General features: G+C 40.0%; 1 protein-coding gene across 1 annotated transcript; it reads right to left on the bottom strand.

Annotated features, from left to right (window-relative positions):
- Positions 1 to 6,863: 6,863 nt before the first annotated feature.
- Positions 6,864 to 12,327, bottom strand: LOC133912877 (uncharacterized). Its single transcript, XM_062355830.1, has 7 exons — positions 11,908 to 12,327; positions 10,615 to 10,700; positions 9,110 to 10,428; positions 8,816 to 9,024; positions 8,226 to 8,571; positions 7,917 to 8,149; positions 6,864 to 7,605 (listed from the first exon to the last, which is right to left on the bottom strand). Exons 1-7 carry the CDS (start codon positions 11,908 to 11,910, stop codon positions 7,348 to 7,350), a joined length of 2,454 nt encoding a protein of 817 aa, XP_062211814.1. The 5' UTR covers positions 11,911 to 12,327; the 3' UTR covers positions 6,864 to 7,347.
- Between the last annotated feature and the right edge of the window lie 10,810 nt (positions 12,328 to 23,137).

Below are 23,137 nucleotides of genomic sequence, written 5' to 3'. Positions count from 1 at the left end.
TTGATTGATACTTCACCTACCACCGAAAGAAAATTTCACATTGATAAGACACAAAAAGAGTAAACATGGGTTTGACCCCTCATGGGCAAGGAGTATAATCACCTCCACTAATCATCCAAGCCAAGGCTTGGTTCTCAAGTTGCCCTCACATATTAAGGTTTACCTTAGGCCATCCAAAAGTGGCTCTAGTTTCTCCTCTGGGTGAACTTATGATCAGGTTTCGCTTCAGTGAAACTACAAGCATACTATGTTTTGCAACAAACTTGGAGGATATGAAGGAATGTGAAGTTCCATAATCAAAAAGTACTAAGGCGGAGTGGTGTTGACCAGAACATACCAAACATGATGTCGGGTGTGTTGTGGGCTTCCTCGGTGGTGGCATGGTTCACACGTTCCCTGGCGTAGTTCTGCTAAGCTCAAGGGGTAGATGTTGGGTTCTGCTAGTGACTGGGTGTTGGAGTAGGGGTCTTGGCAGGAGTCTGGTTTTGTCGCTTCTTCGGATAATCCTTGGCATAATGGCATATTTCTTGGCAGTTGAAGCATGGCCAATCTGACAGGGTCTACTGAGCATTGTTCTGAGTTGGGATAGGGGCATTGTTACTGGGGTACTACTACTTCTGGTTTGGTAGGCGAGGAGCAGGTGCTGGAGTCTTGTGTTGGTGCTGTTGTTTGTGACGATGAGGACAGGAGCTACTTCCAAAGTGTTGTCCTTGGGTGGTCATCTTTCGCTTGCGGGAGTCTTCGTGCAAACAACGCCTTCTTCTAGGGCCAAGGCTTTGTTCATGAGGTGTTGGAAGTCAAGGTAGTCGTGGGTGCTCAGCTGCTTCTGGAGCCCATAGATAAGTCCATCTAAGAAGCCCTCCGGCTTCTTCTCGTATGTGTCCACATCTTCAGGGGCGTAACGGGATAGCTGGATGAACTGACTCACGCACTCGTTCACCGACATGGCTCCTTGGGTAAAGCTGCGAAATTCCTTCTTCATCATCGCTATTGTTCCTGCAGGCACATGATGTCTGCAGAACGCGCCTCTGAATTCTCCAAGCGATGGCCTCCAGGTTCCCATGGGCATTGTGGAAAGTGTCCCACCACCCGATGCAGGTCCAGTAAGCTAGTGCACAACATTGTAACACCTTCTTGTGATCGTTATATTGTGAGATGAGAAGCTTCTTTTCCATGTTCTTCAGCCAATCATCGACATCCAATGGCTTAGAGGTGTGCGAGAAAGTTGGAGGCTTGGTCGTCATAAATTTTTGAGGAACTGTCTAAATAATATTGTAATTAATTACTAAGTCGATCATTTACATAATCATGACTTCAATGATTAACCAAAATATTATGCCGGTAGTTCTGGCACGTGTTTTGTGCCCAATATTGAAACACATATCTTTCCAACATTTAACATCACAACACAGCTTAATAAAGAGCGAGTAATTAAACTTATATTACAAGTTCTTAAGTATTTGTAAATTCTCACAATTTACAGCAAAAGAGCTAGGAGGATACTAAAGCTAATCTACCCCTAGACAAAAAAGAAACTATACAGCGAAAGCTAAAACTATAAACAATAAAAGGAGGATGGAGCCATATGCCCTTAGGCTCCATCACAAAAGTACGATCTTTAAGTAGTTGCATACTCATGCCCGTCACCACCATCGATGGGTGTGAAGTAGCCAAAGACCAACTCCTCCTTGCTAGTAGCACCTGAAATAACAGCATGAGTACGAAGATACTCGCAAGACTTAATATATAATGAGTACTTATAGATAATCCGACTTCAAGGATTATGCATTTGGACATTAGCAAGAATACGACCACATGGTTAAGTAAATTGATGCAAAACATAATTTGACATAAACATTCTAAACCACGCTTATGATTGAGAGCAACTATACTGTACCCAAAAGTATCATTCTAAACCATAACCACCAACATAAACATAGATATAACTGAAACTATAATATACATAGGTGTGAATAGAACCATCTCAACATATCCACCACATCATCCCAAATTCGAAACTCTATGACCAATGCGAATGGACAAAACCATACTCATGACTGAGAGAGTGACATTTTAAAATATTTTTACATCCTGTAAGAGGATGCTCGTTTACCCACACGACTTGAGGATCATATGACTCATATGACCACACAGGTCCACACAAGGTGGTACTCATGTCAATCTTTCTCATACTCGAAACTACCCACTTGCACATACCCCTATAGCACCAGTGTTACCGCGAGTGTATTCCGGACACTTCCGGCTCCCCACCACCTTGTTTCTCTTATTCTTTTTCTCTTACACATCATAGGGATACACGATAAGTGTTAGCACGGCGTATGATATTCAGCTTACCTTGCCTTTAGATCGACATGTGGTGAGCACAAAAAGTGCTAACGCCAATAGCACTGACGAACGGTGCTTAAACGATGCAAGCGGTCTATGACATCCAGATTCCTCTCCCGACCTACCCCAAGGAACTCCATATTAGGGAAGGAGAAAACACCCCTAACACTATCAACATCTCGCCTCATCCTCACTACTCATCCAACCAACATCATAAACCCAATATTGTTATCATTATGATAGTAATTAAAGTCTATGCTTGTGAACGATGAAATTATTTCACCGCTCGACTTCTACCGAAGAACCTAAGCATGGCTAAGCAATTTGGTTAACTTTTGAATAAGACAACATTAAGTTAAATCCCAATTATAAAGATATGGATTATCAATATCTCAAAATAAGAGATGTAATGCATCAATATAGGTTCTACCCATACTAAAACCCGATGCCGACTCGATAACATACAAACATACATAAATCATATGTTATCATATTAGACATATATGATCCAAATTAATAGGAGAAATATACTTAGATGCTTGTTTTGTTGTTCACGTGAACGCCTAATGCTACCCACGCAACACTCATAAAATTCTGGTAGATTGGCATCACCTTCACCCACGCTCGCGTCACGCCCTCAGTTGGGCCAGAGGGAGAGGGAGCATGCCACTGGGCTAAGAGAGAGGGAAAGGGAGAGAGAGAGCCCAAGAGGGATTTTTCCTTCTTTTTTCTTTTCTTTTTATTTTGATTCCTTTTCTTTCCTCTTTTCTTATTTCCTTGTATTTTCTTTATTCCATTTATTGAATTATGCAAAAGGGCATTTTATTTATTATTTCATTGAAGATAATTTTGGGCTACAAATTAGGGGTGTTACACCCTAATCCTCAAATTCAATTCAAATTTAGGTGACCGATAGATTTACAAGATCTTAGTCACATGGGATCAAGCAAAATTGTTTTTTATATGGAACTTTCTTTTTTGATATTTAAATTTATTTTTTTCAATCATTTGAGTTCAAAGTCAATGATTCTACTTCAGTGTTTCTTAATATTTGTGTCCAAAATTTCAAGTCGAATTCCGGTGATATGGAGTTGATTATTTATATGTTTGAGTTCAAAGTTCTTCACCTGTTGAGGTAAAAATCTAACAAATATAGTTCAAAGTTGGTGCCATGTTTGAGTTGAAAGTTGCCTGTATCAAATGCATGTTTGGATTAGTTGTGTGGGGTTGCCCGTTGCAAACCTATTTATTATGAGAGGTGCATGACATGTCAACAGAATCTACAATTCTTTCTTGAAAACTTGGGGTGTTTTTTATGCCAGCACAGGAAAACACTTTCTCACAACCATCAGAATCGAAGATCAAAACCTCAAAACAACATTTCTCAATGTGACGGAACAGCAAGGAGTCATTCCCTTCTATGTGATGGGCATCAACAATGCCTTCCATCCATGTCTAAGCACCATCTTATTGTAACGCTCAACTTCAACATAATATAGACTACCATTTAGGGGATTCTAATTTGATGGTTCCTGACAACTAATCTGTTGGGCACGATCTGTGGTAACAACAAGAAGAAGTATTGATGTAAACAGAGCAAGTCCTGTAACTGTACCTTTTGAGATAAATATATGACGTAATGTAAGACATATTTGCTTTAGTCAGGAAATGTATTCATAAATGGAAATTGCTTACATGTTTAGTTTAATAGTAGCAGACCCAACATCGGAAATACATATAATCATGTCATGTACAAAATTCACAACAGTAAAGATTATAGAACAGACCAATGTCAATACCATCACTAAGAAACTAATATGAATAAATTAGTTTTTTTGTCGAATACGAACTGGGAGCAGCACTCGATCTTATGAATGGTCTGAAATAATGAAAAACGACAAGCAGTGAGATCTGTATACTATTCCGATTAACAGTTTTTGTCAAGTGTCAGCCGTGGGAGGTTTGTAGAGTATGGCGTGCATGGATTTATGCAGATGCTATTAACTTTATTCAGCATTTATCAATGGTGTATGCAAGAAGGGTAAGATACATGAAAGAAATTAAATTTTGCCAAGGGTGGAAACTTGGCCTGCCTAATGTCTATACTGCTCCTGTTTTAAGCTTGGACATGTCACATAAACACTCAAGTACTTGTTAGATATTGGTTTAAGGAGATTAGTAGCTGACCGATCCTGTATCAGGGTATGGTCATTTTCCAAACATTTCCACACGGGGTGTGTGAACTTTCTTACTAGCGGGAATCAAGTTCGTCAAAGTACTAAATCCACTATCCACATACTAATGTATCCGTGAAAACCGAATGGAAAAGACAAGATGTGTAGGCAACTAGGCACACAAGCATGATAGTTGAACTTGTGATCGGTAAGCATTACAGCACCAGGAAGAGTTAGAAACTTTGTTCTTTTATGTAAAAATAAACTTTGTTTTCCTTTTTGTTTTCTCTTCTTCTTTGTTCTTTTATGTAAAAATAAACTTTTTTATTATGTATATGATAATCAAGAGGGGCTAGTCCTCCTATTCTCTTTTTTTAAGATTTTATATAATTTGTTTATCCTAATATATAAAGAGATACTTAACAGGGTGGTAGAGTAGTTGTTTTTCATGTATGAGATCGTGAGTTTGATCCCAACATTTGGCAGTTTTGTGATGTTTTTTTTCGATTTTCACGTGTTAACGGGGCCGACAGGTAAAAAAACATTATTGGACCTACCGTGCTGCGGGTCGGCACGGCACGGCCCAATCTTAAATGGGCCGTGCCTGGGCTGCAGCCACGACACGTGGGCCGGCACGGCACGACCCGTTTACCTAACGAGCTGTAACGGGCCGTGCCTAAACGGGCCGTACCTGACCGGGCCCGTGTCGTGCCGGGCTGCCCATTTGGACGCCTCTGGTTACTAAGGCTAGCTCCAGTAGCGTCTGCAAAATCGAGTCTGCAACACTATGCTCATTACCGTGCTGTACTTTTGCCAATCCTGGCTCCCGTATCGGTCTCCAACAGATGCTGTATCACCTGTAGCTGTAGCAATCCTCAATACTGTTCATAGAGTATGATTGTGGAGTCGAAAAGAAGAGGAGAGTAATGGAAGGTAAGAAATATGGTAGCTGTTGGAGATAAAAAAATAGAGAATATTGTAATAGTGTTAGAAAATTTTGTAATAGTATTATAGATAATGATTTTTTAAGTATCTGTTGAAAATGGTTTAATATGAAAAAAGTGGGTGAAAATAAAGATAAGAAAATATGCTCATGTGAACTCAGCCAGAGTTCAGAGAAAATACTGAACGCTTCTGAATCTTTTGGGAGATTTCCTATGCAGATAAGTAAGATATGACCGATCAGGCCTGACACTAGCCAGTGCCTTCTGCATCCCAAATTTGTACTATCTTAATCTCAGACCCGCATTTCCACAAGGCGATTTTATATAGCGCTCATATTTATTTTCTATAGAAAAGTAACTTATTCTTTTATATAAAAGAAGAATATTTGTTTTAATCATCCTTGTTGCACTTGACTTGAGTTCTTGGTACTTGTATAGCAATTTGGGTTAAAAGAACCCCATCCTGTAGTATTAAACTCCACTGAAAAATCGTTAGGCCATTAATATGTGAGGCATAGGAGGAGAAAAGATCAGAAATAAGATCAGGTGAAAGGCACCTTCTAGAGATTTCCTGCATCTCTCGCTGGGAGTTCTCCCATAAGATACTGTAATAAGAAAATAAATGTGCCGCTGAATTTGGACAGAGCATTTAGAATCACTAAATTTATTTTGTTTTCTATAGCCGTACACTATGTTTGAACTTCTCAGCTTTGAAGAAAAGATATCTGATCTAAAAAGTACCAAAGCAGGATCTGATGGCTCGTTTTGTACAGTTAGATCGCACAAAAGTAATTTTGTTTTCTAAAACCTGATGGTATGCATTATGTTTGAACTTCTCATCTTTTCGGAAAAGATATCTAATCTAAAAGGTACCAAAGCAGGATCTGATGTCTCATTTTCTATTGGCCATTTGACCTTGAGATGTTTTTTTTATTTTAATTGACAATATTTAAAGAGCAGCTGTAAAAAGAATTTTCAGAAATTGCTTCAAAAATATTATCACATTTGTTTGCCTAATAATAAGTTTGCATTAAAATATATTGCAACTTCTCCCCTTTTATTTTCTTGTTAGAAAGTTCAAATAAATAAATAAAAACTTAGAGCAGTACAGGTTTCATGGAAACGGATCTTTCACAGAACTCCTCCAGTACCGCCAATTTACTGCACTCCAGGCTCCTAGTTTCCATTGTTTAGACCTCTCGTCCTCTTGTCAACGAGATATAATTATCTAGTCCGTCTAAATTAGCTAGGTTAATTTTAACTGGGATTTGAAAAAAATGTTAAATCTATGCGTAACAGATAATTTAACTCATTAGTAACTTTTTTCGACTATAGTATAAAGTTTATGACAGGCATAGCCTACTGTACATAATATTTACAATGGTCGTTACCGAATAAAACTAGATAACAAAGTATAAATATCATGTGAACTGTCAAAGTATGTACGGAACACAACTAGATAAGTGTATAATGAACTTTCAGAAGATACACCAATATAGCATAAAGTGACTTTTTAGAGTTTCCAAACTGCAGTCTGGGATAATGGCGTTAGAGTTATCCTGAAAATTCTTCTGTGACATCGTCCATCACTACAGTGATAAATCGAAAACACAACTCAAAAAATGTAACATATACTAGCTAGCAAAAATGTTACATTTTTCAGCCAGATAAACTCTTCATCACGTACACAAAGGAATCACCAAACATAGAAATTACTAGGTTCTCTTAGGATGGATAACTAAACATCAGAGAGCTGGCCAGACAACTTGGTTTCTAACATCTTCCGCAGATCAGCGGCCACAACCATGGATTAATTTCAGAGTACAAAACAAGCAAAATAACCCACAAGGTGCCAGCAGAAAGAAGAGGGGCCACATTTTCTTCTACAAACTAAACTGCTCCCTGGAAATGATATGGACCGTCATTGTAAGCTTCCTCTCGTTCTTCTTCAGTTCGAATAGACATATATCACCGACTCGAAGACCATTGTCACGAGCAAATTTGGTCCAACCTCCATTAAGAAACCACCTTCTACCATTGTGAATCACCATCTGGGTTTTCCATGTCTTCCCCATGCAGTGGAGCATCACAGTTTGCCCACTAGCTGGAAGATATAAAGCAGCATATCGTACACCTAATTCCTAATGTAATATGGATATAAAGTTAGCAACACATTATAATGTCAGGTTGAATAACTTGGTGATTAAGAAGTCAATTTCTAGGTTATATATTGGTGGCTGTACAGTTGATTGTTTCAGGTAAAATATGACATTTCTATGGTGCAACAGCAAATAGTTTGATATGAAGGCGACTGAAAAGGTTGGCAACTTTGGTGTTCAGATGACAAAAACATGTCCACTTCAACAAATCAGGTTAAGATGACAGGAACCGCAACCTTGAGAATAAAAATAATAATAATTCAAGACCAAAAAAAAAAAAGAATTGAGCTTACTAGCATCCAACGCTGAGCGACGCCAGCGTTGTTATTCTTCATTACTGCTACATAAATGGGAACTTTGGATTGGATGGCTCGCACTCTCTCTTCAACAATCTTCTTTTGGGATTTAGATAGATCACTCTTGCATGGTACAATGTAGGGAGGCTGAGATGGACCACCATAGTCTTCGCTCTCCAGAGATTCGTGAGAAATTTCATGCATGTCTCTTTCCGAGGAAACATGTGCTTCTGCAGAGAAAGTATTATGCCATAAGAAAGGAATAATATAAAATGCTACTCATTTTCTAATATTTTGCTATAATACCATCGGTTGGTTCCTCAATATGGACTTCTGCACTAGAACCACCAGGGCATGGACCAACCCTTTGAAAACCAGCTCCTCCTCTGGAATGAGTTGCTGTTGCACGAAGTAGATAGACTGTAAACGTGGATCTTCCCCCACCCTTTGTCGGTACAAGGAGGCAGATATCTCCCTCCTGCAAATGATTGTCATGGACAAAGTCTAACCACCGTCCCATAAGCATGTACTTCCTACTCTCATTTCTTTTGTAGAATAAGGGATGCCACTTCTTGCTCTTGCCAGGCCTCTGAAGTGTGACAGTTGAGCTTTCATGTGGGAAATGTGCAACTGCATATTCCTTGGAAATAGCCTGATAACAGATGGAATATGATGAGATGCGGTTAAAAAAACAACCAAGAATACTAAACAAAATCGTTTCAATCATCAAGATAAAAAAGGTAGAAGTGTTCAGAAGATTCATGACAACTCGAACATCATAGCTAATTTTCCCATATAATATATTAATATATTGGCAGCATGTCCGGAATCAGCTATCAACAAAAAAGTTAATATTTGAGAAAAGTGAGTTATCTATTCAACAGTAGTGAACTTACCAGAAAAGGACCCGGGGGTTCAACACTGCTCTTCCGCATGATTGCTACAAAAACAGTGATTTCAGGTTGAGTTTCCTGGATAAATGCCATTACTCTCTCCTTCTGTGCTTCAGATAGATAACTTGTACGTGATAGAACATAATCAGCCCCTGGGGGTGCCTGAAGATCATCCGACTCCAAACATTCCTTTTCAGAGGGAATGTCTTCTCCTGTACAAAATTTCACAACAAACTATAATAATAAGTGATGTAGAATTTGAGGCACATATGCAAGTAACTTGAATAATGGTATAACCTGACTCCTCAGATGACAAGGATGTTGTGGCAACCATTACAGTTTTCCCACGATGACAAGAGCTACCCTTCTGACACTCAGCGAATCTTTCACTGCTTTCTGATGATTGTGTGGTATCTTGTTGAGAGCTGCTTGAAATATCAACGGAATCTATACTTCTTTCTCGAACACTTGGGATGTTTTTTATGCCAGCACAGGGAAACACTTTCTCACAACCATCATTTGGTGAATATGGCATGACTTTGTCCACAACATCATTTTGCAGAGTGGACAAGAGTGGTACATTGGCAGCCATGCTTCTCTGCGGCCACTCATTGCTAGCCCTATAATCCAGTTGGAATCTGACCTCTTCCTTATCTCTTTCCAGCGTCAAGCTATCTATGACGTTGCTACTACTATCACCATGTGCTTCAGACTTGTCCTTGCTGTTTCTCAGTGAGGCCGCTGCCCAGTGTTTGTTTTGATGTGCATCAGCCACAGTTCTATTATCCTTTTCAGACTTGACTTTTGTATTCTTGCAGCCAACTGAAGCGTGTTGATTTGTCTGATTGTCATGATCGGTGTATTTGCATGACAAGTTTGCACCACTGTCCTTCATGCTATTCGATTTGTCTCCACTTTTTTCAAGAATCGAGTTTCCATGATCAGCTGTGGGACTTGATGACTTTAATTTATTTGATCCTAAAACCACATTCTTTGTCTTCATAACTAATTTGAATGGCGCTGTTAGCGATTGTGGGGCTTCCTTCGAACTACAAGCCAACCCTTCCATTGCTTTCAAGAGGTGAGACTGGTCAGTATCTCCCAATGTATAACCCAAGCAATTCACAATCAAGGGGCTAGGCTGCTTAATGTTCAATGCAACAGAGTTTTCATTGTCAACCTGCTGGTTCTCACCATTGTTGCTCTTAGATGTTTCTGTCCCAATGGTTTCACAAGAATGTAATGCCTTCGCACTTGTGTGGGCAGTACTTGTAGCAATTCGTCCTTTTCTATTGGTGCAGTTGCCCATTGGTCGCATATTTGGCTTCTTTTTAGTGTGCTTCTTTCGTGAAGAATAAATTTTATTGAGAGATGCATGTTTAATCATGTATGATTTACTTTTTCTATTTCTCCATGGCCCTGCATGCCTTGCTGACTCCACTCTCTTGGTAATTGGCTGATGTACTGTAGAACCAAAATGAGCATGACTTGGTGGCCTTTCACTTGACACCTTCTCTAGAGATCTGCTGCAAGAAGCTTCACCACACCTTTGTAGGCATTCATAACACAACCAGTCTGCTAATGATGCATCAAAGACAACTTTGTCCAAACAGTATCTACACAATGACAAATCATAATAAGAAAAGGCCAATCATAATTAAACTACAGAAGGTAGCACACTTGGCGTGATTTATCATAGATTTTTCATAAGGAACAAATTTATTGTTGACTATGCCCATTAAGAATAACATAAAATCAAATTTACTAAAATAAAGCATCATTAGGGTGAAAAGAAAACATACTGGTGCGCAGCAGAACACATGCAGTCTCTGCAACATACCAGAAGATGCTTGTAACCAATATCTCCACACACTTCACACACCGTGCTCTGCATAAATGACAAAAGGTTTGCTGTTATCAAATTTATCAATTATACAAGTAACTCACAATATCCGGGTGTTACATCAATTGATTACTCAAAAGTATTAGACTGACTACAAACAGTAACAGAAGCTTCAAATATTAGTCATTGATATGCGCGAGCATAATATGTTTCTCTTAATACATCCATCTCTTGCATTGCCACATAAACTTCTTATTTGCCTTTCTTACATCTGATCCACCTAAGTGACAATGCTGCCCATACATTAACATAATTGCCACCATCCTTGACATTGCCAAATCGAAATCCCTGCCACACCCTGCACCAAGCGCAGGTGCCCGGCCGTCATCCGGTTATGACACGCACCCACCAGTGATGTGCAAACAAAAGGCACTAAGGGCCTGTTTGTTTCAGTTTTGAATTGTGGCTTTCAGCTTTTACAATTCGAAGCTGAAACAAACAGTCAGCTTTTGGTTATAGCTTTTTAAAATTTGTTGGTTGGATTGTGGAAATCTGAGAAGCTGTTTTTTCTCAGATTTTGATAGATTGTGAAAGTCCATTTTACTAAACTATCCATCAAATTTTTTTAGAATCTAAAATCTAAAAGATTTTCACAGTCCAGCTTCTATAAGCTGCTTTTCAGAATCTCTAGCTGAAACAAACAGACTCTAAAACAAATGGACCATAATGGTAGGTTACTGTCCCATGTAATTGGTATATTTGCAGCCATGTCAAATTGTCAAACATCAACTTGGAAAAGGACCCCTTCAGTGCACCACAACAAACCCGAATTTCATCCAGATTGAATGCCAGAGTACCAGAACAAAAAAAAAAACGAACAGTGCAAAACAACAATGCGCTTCACAACCCTATTGCCCCAATCTTCTTGCACAATACCACAAAAAAAAAATATTGTTGCACAATGGGAGCAATCAATACCATCATGATTAACATTTCATGGCCCCAACGTGAATTCCATCCTGATTAAATACCCAAGCGAACGGTACACCAATAATGCGCCTCACAACAGTAATGCCCTAATCTTGCTGCACAATGGGAGCATTCAGATCAAGCCCGGTCTATTGATCCGCTGTCCACGCGCAATCGGTCGCCAAGAAACCATCTTTTTGTGGGCACATGGCCAACCGAACTCACTCCTCCAAAAAAGACAGGAAATCACAACAGCACAAGAGGAGAAATCGAGTACACATACCATGTTCCAACTGCCACCACCTTTCGGTTACAAGAAACAAGAACCGCCTCCGCCTCAAGAACTCCAACCGATCCCAGCTTCGGAATCGAATCTCCAAGAAACCGATTTTTTTTTTTCAAACCAATCCAAGAAACCGAATCCGCCCCTCTCTTTCTCTCTCTCTCAGGAGAAGAGGACTACATGAATGGAGATGGGAAACCACGGCAATGGCTTCCTCCTGTGGCGATTAAACTCTGTTCGGGGGGCTTCGGGCAATCGGGCCGCGCATTTACAAGGGCTTGACGGAGGGAAGCGGCGCTACGGCAGGGGAACAAGGCGGTGGAGAGCAGTCGCGGCGCGCCGTTGGATTCGGCTTTCGACGACCGGGTGAGCAGGAAGAGCTTCTAGGGACTTGTCAAATAATCGGGTCAAGTGGGGCCCACCACGCGCCCGGCGGTTTTGCTGCGGTTACGCGTCGGTTTGAGGTTGGGACGGTTTCTGAGTGAGCTTGTTTGCTTCGAGCCCAAATTAGTTTCGTCAAAATTTTGGTGTCATCTAAACGCAGACAATGTTAAATACAGATGAAAAAATGTTATTTATATTGCAGTCTTGTCAATTTACAGTCAATGCAAAAAAATAAAAGAAAAAATGATTTCAAGCTTACTAATTACATATGACATCTATCGTTGTTTTTTCCTAACAAAACATATTCATGTGCGATCTTTAAAAAATATAATGGTGTAAACAGATCGGAAATTAAATATTCTGTTTAGTAGATAAAATAATTTAAAATTTATTAATATATGTGTTTTGGAATCCATGCAACATTTAGCTAATGTCACTTACCTTTAGCTTCCATCAGGTGGGCTTGCTAGCCTTTGGGCGAGGGTTTTCTAAGCTCTCAAGCCTGCCAATGTTTTTGCAAGGAATTAACGGGCTAGCCAAATTTTCTATTAGCATGCTAAAGTTTGAAAGTACTTCAAACCATAGCCAAATTGCAAGGGTGTGCTCGAATATTGGCAGGGCTAGCGAATTTTTTTTAATAATATTATTTTACTGAAAAATTATAAAAATAATAGCTAAATTAAAAAAATTATAAGAATAAATATATGTTGGCATACGGAATACCGACAAGGGACCTATCGGTATTCTGTATATCGACAATCTACGTGGCAGTATGCTCAGGAGCCTGTCAGCATTCCGAAAGCCGACAGGTTGTGGATCCAACTAAAGAGTGGTGCCACGTAGGCAGTTCGTGCAGGTGGCGGCACATCGGCATTCGGAATGCCGACAGGCGAGCCTGTCGGCACATGGAATACCGACACGCCTGTCGGCGTTCCGAGTGCCGACAGACCTTTATATATTTCACGGCTGCTTATTCGTCTCCCATGCGCGACCGTACATAAAGAGCGGGCGGCGACGAGTGACGACGGCGAGCGAGCGGTGTGAGGCGTCATGCGGTGGGAGGCAGCAGGGTGGCGTGCGGCAGGCGAAGGCGTGCGGTGTGCCGCCGGCGGCGATGTCCGGTGAGAGCGGCGGCAGCGAGCAGGCGGGCGGCTTCAGCCGACGTGTAGCGGAGTCGGTAAGTGTTATTTATTTTTTAATTAGTTATAATTAATTACAAATTTAGAGTAGTTAGAAAATTAGAAAAAAAAATAGTAGCAGTTAGAAAAATTGTAGGTGATTTAAGAAAAATAGTAGAAAAATAGTTTGAAACTAGGAATAGTTAGAAAGTTAGAAATACTTATGAAAACAATAGAAAAATAGTTAGAGACTATTAAAGAAATATCCAGTATAGTACATAATTTAGAAAAATACGGATATGAAATTTAGAGTAGAGTAGAGTAGATATGGTTTGGAATTAGCTATAACTAGAAAATATAGTATAGTTAGTTAGAAAATGTGGAATAGTTGAAATGTTTTAAAATTTTGGTAATGTAGAATTAAAATAGGTTATTTAATATCATTTTGAAAATTAGATATTATTAGATGTATATATTTTTTGTCGATGAAAGAATTGTACATTTGAATTGTTGTGAATTTTCAATAGTTAGACAATATAGGCTAGTTTGATGTTGAATTGTTATGAATATGTAGTATAAATATTTAATAGCCGCAGGATATTTAGAATAGAAATGTAGTAATTATTTTTTAAAGCAATATATTTAGAATGGTATAGTGCGAACTGAAAGAGTAAATTAGCGGTGATTTTGATGGTTATGTAGAATACAAGTGATGAGGTTGAATAGATTTTGTGATTGTAGCCGTTGTATATTGGTTACGATTATTTAACTTGACTTAGTATAGTATGGTTGTTGAATCAGGTATGTCGATCGTAGTGGGGTTTAGGATTTTTACAGCCCTGGATATGTCATCTATTGTGACAGTGGGGTAGATCTGAGTAACTTTTAGTATATGGACACAAATTTGCGTAGTCCGAGAGAGATTCAGCGGTCCCAAGTGTTAGGATGGCTGTATAATTTGCTGCAACTTAGTCCGATATATCAGCGATTGACGGTGAAGGTTCTGATTCCTAGACGTTGAGGAACTGGCTAGCAGCGGGAGCTCTTGGAGGTTACATGTTCGAAGTAATGGTAGCAATTTGTGTCACTGGGGTTAAGACGGTGTTTTTCTCAACACATCCTTGTAGAAGCGAGCGATGTTGCATCGACAAAAGCCGGACCTAGCACCGTAGAAGCTATTGATGAAAATATTATCCTTGAGGAGGTGCAGGAGAGTGTGGTTCTAGAGGTACCCCTATAGACTAGTGCACCGGTTGAGATACAGACTGCGAGAGAAGAACTTAATGACGGGGAAGAAAATCGGGCCGCAATGCATGCTGATCAGGGAGTGGGACGAGGCACTAGCGGATCAGACGGAGGCAGATAACAACGAGTTCTGCACATTTGTGGACTCTGGTGTATGAATTCTGGAAGAACGGAAGAATTTTGCATTGGAGAAGTTGACGGTGAACGATGGACACGAATCGGTATGGGAGTATGATTCCATCGTGGTGATCAAAAGCCAAATATTTCATGACAAGATCCATCCGCAGCATGTAGTGAAGAGATGGTGTTTCTCGGAGAAGAGAGAGTTTAAGGTAGTAATATCTAATCCTTAGACATACGATGTCAAATGTTTAGTTGAAGGTTGCACTTGGCGAGTTCATGGATTCTTGCCAAGGTGTGACACAATATGGGTAGCGTTTATTGTTGAGCTGTATACTTGCAACTTGAGCTGACCTCTGCACCCGCACAGGAATATGAGCACTGATTATGTTGCAAATGTGATGTACCCAATGATTATGAAGAATACTAATTATGCATACTATCAACAATAGATTTGGGTACGAGATTCATATGACATGACATGGAGAGCGAAATAGAAGGTGTTAGAGAAGATGTTTGGCACGTATAAGGACTCATACAACAACTTACCTTACCTGCTAGAGGTTATTCAGGGGAGGAACCCGGGCACTTATATTGCTATTCACGATTTTGTCAATCAGGATGGAGATCAAGTCCTTCAGCGGGCGTTCTGGTCGTTCGGCTGTATGAACGAGGCATTCCGATATTGCCAGCTGGTGATGTGTGTGGACGAGACATTACTCACAGGCAAATAAAGGGGGCAGATACTCACAGCTATCGGCGTAGATGGTGAGAACCAGGTTGTACCTTTGGCATTTGCATTCGTTGAATGCGAATCTATGGATAGTTGGCTGTGGTTCTTGCAATGGGTTAAGAGAGGTGTTGTTGGTAACAGGCCTAACGTGTGTGTACTCCACGATCGTCATGCAGACTTGTTGAACGCTATCAACATATTACAGAGTGGTGCAGATGGGGTATTGCAGTGACCAGATTTGCATAGCCGTTGGTGCATGCAGCATCTCAGAGCAAACTTCTACAAACAATTCAGGAGCAAGAGGTTGATGAATCTTTTTAAGAAGCTATGAAAATAGAATCAAAGGAGGAAGTTTGATGCACTGTGGGAAGAGCTAGATAAACTAACTGCTAAGCATATGGACGAAGTATTGAAGAAGCCTGTTGTACCAAGGGAGGAAGAGCCCAAGGGCCTAGAGCCTTTACCACATGAGCTGCAAAGTGTGACCAGGAGAAGGAAGGGTGAAAGAGAGTTAAGTGTTTCTCCGGCTGGATCAGACACGAACCACTAAAGAAATAGGCCCTCATTAGAGGATTGTTGCACCATATTTACACTAGACTATCCATCGCCTCCTTTGTTATGCATATCCTAAGCTCGAGCTTTCTTCTCAACATCAAGAGAAAAGATTAGACTCTCAACAGAAGTAAGACCCCAAACCCCGAGATCACTTATGCCTCTTGTATCAGTCCCTGGATTAAGTAGCTGATACGCATAATATAATAGTTGTAGTATCATAGCCAAACTTCATACATAAATACTAAGATTTAGAGCACAAAATTACAAACCATACAGTATATGATAAACTATGTTTATTTGCTTATCTATATGTTCTAACTTTATTGGATGTCTTGAGGAAAATGTTCTTAAGTGATATATTGATTTTGGTGATCTTATTGATTATATTGATCATATCTCATAAACTCAATCATTTTTTTAATCTATAACATGTGCCATTTTTCTTCTCTTTAATCTTATGGGCACATGTGTACGGAGAGATTACCTTAACATGAGTTTTTATAGCAAATTATCTTTATTTAATTTCATTCTTGCTATAGAAACTCACCTTCGAGTCTTCATTTTGCTAATGGCTAAAAGTGGACTCAAAACTTAAATCATATCACTTAGTGTTATTGTCATCAATTACCAAAAAGGGGGAGATTGAAGCATCTAGATTCCTAATTCGTGTTTTGGTAATTAATGACAATATGTCTTTTGTGGACTAACATGTTTGAATAAGTTATGAAAAGGTTAATCACAAAGATGTTGCGGAGCTAGAAAATGCATGAGGAAAAACATGAAGAATGGCTAGCTCAAGGCAAAGGTATAATTGTAGGGCATTTTCTTTTACCCGTCAAAAGGAGATTAGAGAAGAGAAATTGACCAGATTGATAGGATATGTGCTGTACTATAAAGAGGGGTTGATGTGCGTCTACTTGAGGTATTTATAGTGCCACAATTGCTCAAACTTGCATTTTATATAGAGTGAAAAATTTAGTTTGAGAGAAACCAAGGAAATTCTCATCTTTGGGATGTTTCTGAGTTCTGGCGGTCTGACCGCAAGAGAAGCCGGTCTGACCGCTGTATAAAACCTCCTCAATGCTGAGTAGAACCCAGTCCCAGTCTGACCACCGGAGATGCCGGTCTGACCGCTGTATAAAACCTCCTCGATGCTGAGTAGAACCCAGTCCCGGTCTGATCGAAGGTTGTGCCGGTCTGACAACCAAACGAACAGAGGAATTTGGACCCTCTGGTCTCTTTAGCGGTCTGACCGCCCTCGGAATAGAGTGCCAGCTCGTGGTCTGACCGTGAGGGGTTGCGGTCTGACCGCCGACCGTGTGTCAGGGTCATCATGACACTTTCTATAGCCATTGTAAAGGCAGTGGTCTGACCGCTATGTGACCTGCAGTCAGACCGCCAGAGTGGCTGAGCTGTCTTTTCAACGGCAACGACCACATTCATGAGTGTGGGCTATAAATAAGAGCTTGGCTGGTTCAAGAAATATAAGCTAGCATTTCATTACAACCATTTAAGCTCTTGCCTTCCTCGTCTCCCTCTCTTGGCTTAGTGATAGCATCTTTGAGAGTGTGAGAGCATCTAGTCCATAATTTTTCAAGAGTTTGAGCATTGAGGCACTAGTGATCCTTCAAGTAAGCTTCATCAACTTGTTACTCTTAGAGGTTGCGGCCTCCTAGACGGCTTAGAGGTTATCGCGCTGTTGAGCCCTTCAAAGAAGATTATGAAGGAGCCACAGCTGTGATTGTGAGAGGCTTGAGCACGCCTTGCTGGAGCGACAAAGTGATACACTAGAGGAATCAAGGTATTGAGTAGTTCTTGTTCTATTTTGGCTTAAGATCAAGTTGCTCGGTATGAGCCCTTTCTCATGTGAGAATTGGATACTTGATAAAGAAATAGTTTGAAATTTGAACTCACCTCAACGTGGATTAGAGGTGATCGGCAAATCACCGATACCACGAGATAAATTTCGTGTGTCATCCGTTAAGCAATTTACTTTCATGCAATTTACTTTATCAATTTATCTTTCTAGAATATAAATTGTTGCATGTCACCCTAGGATCGCAATCCTTGACATAGCTCTTAGTTGTTTTCATATTGCTCTTGTGATCTTTAGTTTGTTTCCTCAAGTTTCGTTGATCGCTTAGCAATTAGTTTAAAAACCGCCTATTCACCCCCCTCTAGTCGGTATCCTAGATCCTATAGTAACACCTAACACTTGGGATTTCCAACATATTATTAGCATGCATGTTTATAAAATAAAATTTTTTATAAAACTGGGATAAATATGATCAAGAACACAACTTGCCTTCTCGACTCAGTTGGGTCTTTAGTGAAGTCCTGGTCTTGAAGTCCATCTAGCTCCTTTGGAACATCGGCGTCTACTCACAAAAATAAGCAAAAAGGCAACACATAAATACCAAGGTCTAAAAAAACCAAATATCACACAACAAATATCATCACATACAAGATCACGCTTTTCCGGATAATCCAGCGAAAGAACTAGTCAAAATGGAGCTACAGTTAACAAGTTATGATTTTCTAAAGATCAAAACATGACTAAAAATATTAACTACAGATGAAATTATGTTTCTAAGAAGTTTCTAAAATTTTCCAAAGTCATCTATGATTTTCTAGAATTTATTAGCATTAACTTTAAATATTAAGCTATATAAAAACGTTAAACATAACTAAAGACATTATTTAAAAAATTATTAAACATTATCATAAATTAATTCCCTATTTATTATTATTTGTAGAATTATTTCATACTAGAAATCTATTTATTGCCCAATAATTAAGTATTGTGACATCATCACAGTAATAAAAGAAAAACAAAGCTGACTGGGCTGTTTGGCTGATGTGTCATGACACATCAGCAGATTTGCTGGCGTGGCAGGATGACGTGGCTTGCTGACTTGGTTGAGAGCGCTGACTGGATTAAATATGAACACGTGACGAATTCTGATTGGTTGCCGAAAGGGTATGGGTTAGATCTAATCGTGGTCGTTGAACTCGAATCGGATGACTGTGAAGGTCAGATGGCTGGAGCAAGAGCAACCGGCGATGGAGGGAGCTCAGGTGTAGTGGCGATCTCATCAGAGCTTCACTAGAGTGGCACTCCACTCAAATATGGTTGACGGTGAGCCGCGCAAAAGAATCAGGAGAGGATGAGCATCTCACCTCGGGCAACCATGAGGTTGGGAAGTGGCGAGGCAGCATGGTGATGGCGTACCGCAACGGTGACCTTCGAGACTTGTTAGCGATGGCGCTCTGGCAGCCAGGAAGCAAGGGCAAGGGCAGAAGAAATTGTTTCGGGTCTTGGCAGAGCTCTAGGACGCTTCGGTGATGGCAAAGCGGCACAAAGGCAGCAAGCTTGGTGAGATTGACTGAGGAGCATCAATGGTGGCTCGTCGGCAAAGCTAGGGCTCTACAGAGCCGCCCTAGCATCAGTGAGTGAGGGAAAAAGTTTGGGATGAACTAGGGACATCGTAGGAATTGCTATATATAGGTGGGGAGGGCTAGAGAGGCCGAGGAAAGCTCGGTTAGAGTTTAGGGTAGCAGCGGCCAAATCCAAGTCGATCTCCTCATTTAAACACGTTTTGTTGTAGATAAAGCCGATAATAGGTCACGGGGCTCTCATGAACTCGATTCGGGAGTCTCTAGATGGTCTATCGTTCGGGCGAGGCGTGGATTAGCGCGGTCGGCTCGGTCTCGTGAAGGAAGCAGACTTCGGCGTGAGGCAGAAGATGGGCACGATAGGCCGGACCGGCTGGTCAACGGCTCAGAGCGGAGGCGGATCAGCACGGTGCGCTTTCAGTAGGAAGAAGCAGCAAGTGGGGGTGGCTAGGCTGAGGCGCGCGCTGAGCAGCCCAGGAGAGGGAAGTGCTGGGATTGCTCCAACGCAGGTGAGGAGAGAGCAGAGAGAGCCAGCTGGCCCGACTTGGTCCAGGCTGAGGGAAGGAGAGGGAAGAGAGAGAGGTGGCGGGCTGGGCTAATTTGGTCAAGTGGGCCGAGAGAGAAGATAGAAAAATAGAGGAAGAGCGATGGGCTTCCACCTTTTCACACAAAAGGATTTTCTATTTTCCTCTCATGTATATACACATGTATATTTATACATGCAACATATATATCACATATATAGCCTTATATTGGCTCACAAAAACAAAATCAATCAAGCAATCAAATATATACACATATATACATTTATATATCTATAATTATTCTTTTATAGGAAAATAGTCCTAAATGTATATATGTATTTATACACATAACACACATACTCGCATATTTGTGTATATGCATAAAGGCACACATACACACTTAAGAATTTAATTTAGTTTTTGCAAGACTCTTTTATTTTCTTGGAAAAGTTTTTAATTTTCTTGGTTTTGAAATTTTGGGCTGTTACAAAACCTACTCCCCCTTAAATGAATCTTGTCCCTGAGATTCGGGCTGATCTCCAACAGGTGAGGATACTCTACCTTTAGCTCTTCGTCTTATTTTCTAAGATTGCCTTGACTTGTTCCTCTGCTTCCTTGAGTATATTTGGTCCAGACATTTGATCTTCTCCAGTCTCACTCTAATGCAGAGATGTTCTACACTTCCTTTCATATAATGCCTTGAATGACTTCCGATCATATAATGCCTCGAATGACTTTCGATCATATAATGCCTCGAATGGGGTCCTCAATAAACTAGACTGATAACTGTTGTTATACCAAAATTTTGCATATGGCACGTTCTTGTCCCAACTATTGTGATTTTGAAGGGCACATGCTCGCAGCATATCCTCAAGTAACTGGTTTATTCTTTCTCTCTGTCCATTTGTTTGTGGGTAATATGCTAAGCTAAAATTCAACTTCATGTGTAGCAACTCATTAAGTTGCTGTCAAAATCTTGGGGGTAAATTGGGTCCCTCGATCCGACACTATTCTCCTTAGAACTTCATGTAAGCACAAAATCCTTAATGTATATAGCTCCGCTAACTTATCTCCTTTATAGATTGTTTTAACCAAAATGAAATGAGCTACCTTCGTGAGACAATCTATAATATCCCATATTGAATCATAGCTCTGACTGGGTACGAGGTAATCTGACTATGAAATCCATCCAAATTTCTTCTCACTTCCATTCAGGTATCTTCGGAGGCTGTATCAATCCAGTTGGTTACTCATATTCTTCTTTCATATGCTGACATATGTCACATACTGCCGCATACTGGGCTATTTCTCGCTTCAAACTAGGCCACCAATAACAGTCCTTCAGATCCTGGTACATCTTCGTACTGCCTGGGTGAATAGTGTAAGCTGACTCATGAGTCTCCTCTTAAGATTATCTCCTTAAGCTCCTTTCTGGTCTAGTACACAGATGTGTTTGCCAAATTATAATATGCCTTTCTCGTCCTTTGAGAACTTTGGGCCTTGCCTACCTTGATGCATTGCTTAACTCCTTGATTTGTTCATTTTATGCAAGTTCTTTCCAAATGTTCTCCTCCAGAGTGGGTTCTATTTCCATAGACAATGCTTCCATATCTACGACAAATTCTAGGTTAATGCGTCGAAACTCCTTACATAGAGTCGGTTGCACTTCTTGTAACGTAGCTATAGTGATGTATACTTTCTGTCTTAACGCGTCTGCAACCACTTTTTCCCTTCTAGGGTGATAATGGATTCCCTCAACCATCTGCATTCTCTTAAGCTAAGATCTGTTTGTGTGAGTATATACTTCAAACTCTTATAAGGGTATATATCTCACATCTTTTCCCAAGGAGATAATGCCTCCATATATTTAAAGTATGTACCATTTTTGCTACTTCCAAGTCATAAGTCGGATATTTCTTCTCATGAGTCCTTAGCTGTCTCAAAGCATACGCTACCACTTGTCTTTCTTGCATCAAAACTTACTCAAATCCTTATCGGGATGCATCACAATTTATGTCAAAATTCTTCTGGGTATCCAGCAACACTAGTACTGGGGCTATGGCTAACTCTTTCTTAAGGTCATTGAAACTTGCCTCACAAGCAACAATCCATACATACTCCTTTTCCTTCTTTAAGTAACCCTATGAATAGTTTTGGCTATCTTAGAGAATCCTTTTATGAGCCAACAATAGTATTCAGCTAAACCAACAAAACTTCATACTTCTATGACACTTGTAGGTGATTTTTAATTTAGCACATCTTTCACCTTACTTGTGTCTACTGTAACTCCTTTGACGGATGGTATGTGTCCACGACATGGCACCTCTGTTAACTTTACTCACACTGGCTGCTTAGCATATAGTTGATGTGCTCTAAGCTTTCCCAAGATTTTTTTTTAGGTGATCCTCCTGTTCTTCTCCACTCTTAGAGTAAATAAATATGTCATCAATGAATATTACCCCAAAATTATTCAAATACTCAATGAAAACTCTATTCATGAGGTACGTGAAAATAAGACATGACGTTAGTCAATCCATATGACATGAATACAAGCTCATATAATCCATATCGAGTGATAAGTGTTGTCTTTGGTATATCTGATGCTCCAATCTTCAACTGATGATAACTTGACCATAGATCTATCGTTGAGAAAGTCAAGCTCCCGTGAGTTGATCAAATGGATCCTCAATCCTTGGCATATGACACTTGTTCTTCATGGTAATGCTTTGAAATCTATGTGCAATCTTTGGCTTCCATCTTTCTTCAAGCAATACATCAGGGAATTCTTAGTCTATTTAAATCTTCTCCAATGTTGATCCTTCCATTTGTATTTGTATTGTCCTCACTATTTTTTATCTGTCTACCATAAGCTCATCCTTAACTCCTTCTCTGTTAACCAGGGTGATTGCCCTTCTAGTACATTCAAACTCTCTTTTGAACTTTGCTTCTGAATCCTTTCCAAAGATAATAGGTTCTTGCATAACCAGATTTGCGAAGAAATCTACACCCCTTATTTAAGATTTTCCTTAAGGCAAAAAGTCTGGTTCTCATTTCTCCACCCATTGAACTTATTATGTAGTCATTGACTAACTTAACTCCTTGCCTCCAATTATGGAACTTCTTCCTTATCATAGTGTTCGCTTCTTCTCAATAGT

The sequence above is a fragment of the Phragmites australis genome, chromosome 3, assembly GCF_958298935.1.
Source record: "Phragmites australis chromosome 3, lpPhrAust1.1, whole genome shotgun sequence".
Lineage (NCBI taxonomy): Eukaryota > Viridiplantae > Streptophyta > Magnoliopsida > Poales > Poaceae > Phragmites > Phragmites australis.
Note: the sequence above shows the minus strand (reverse complement) of the source record. Positions and strands in the feature narration are given on the sequence as shown.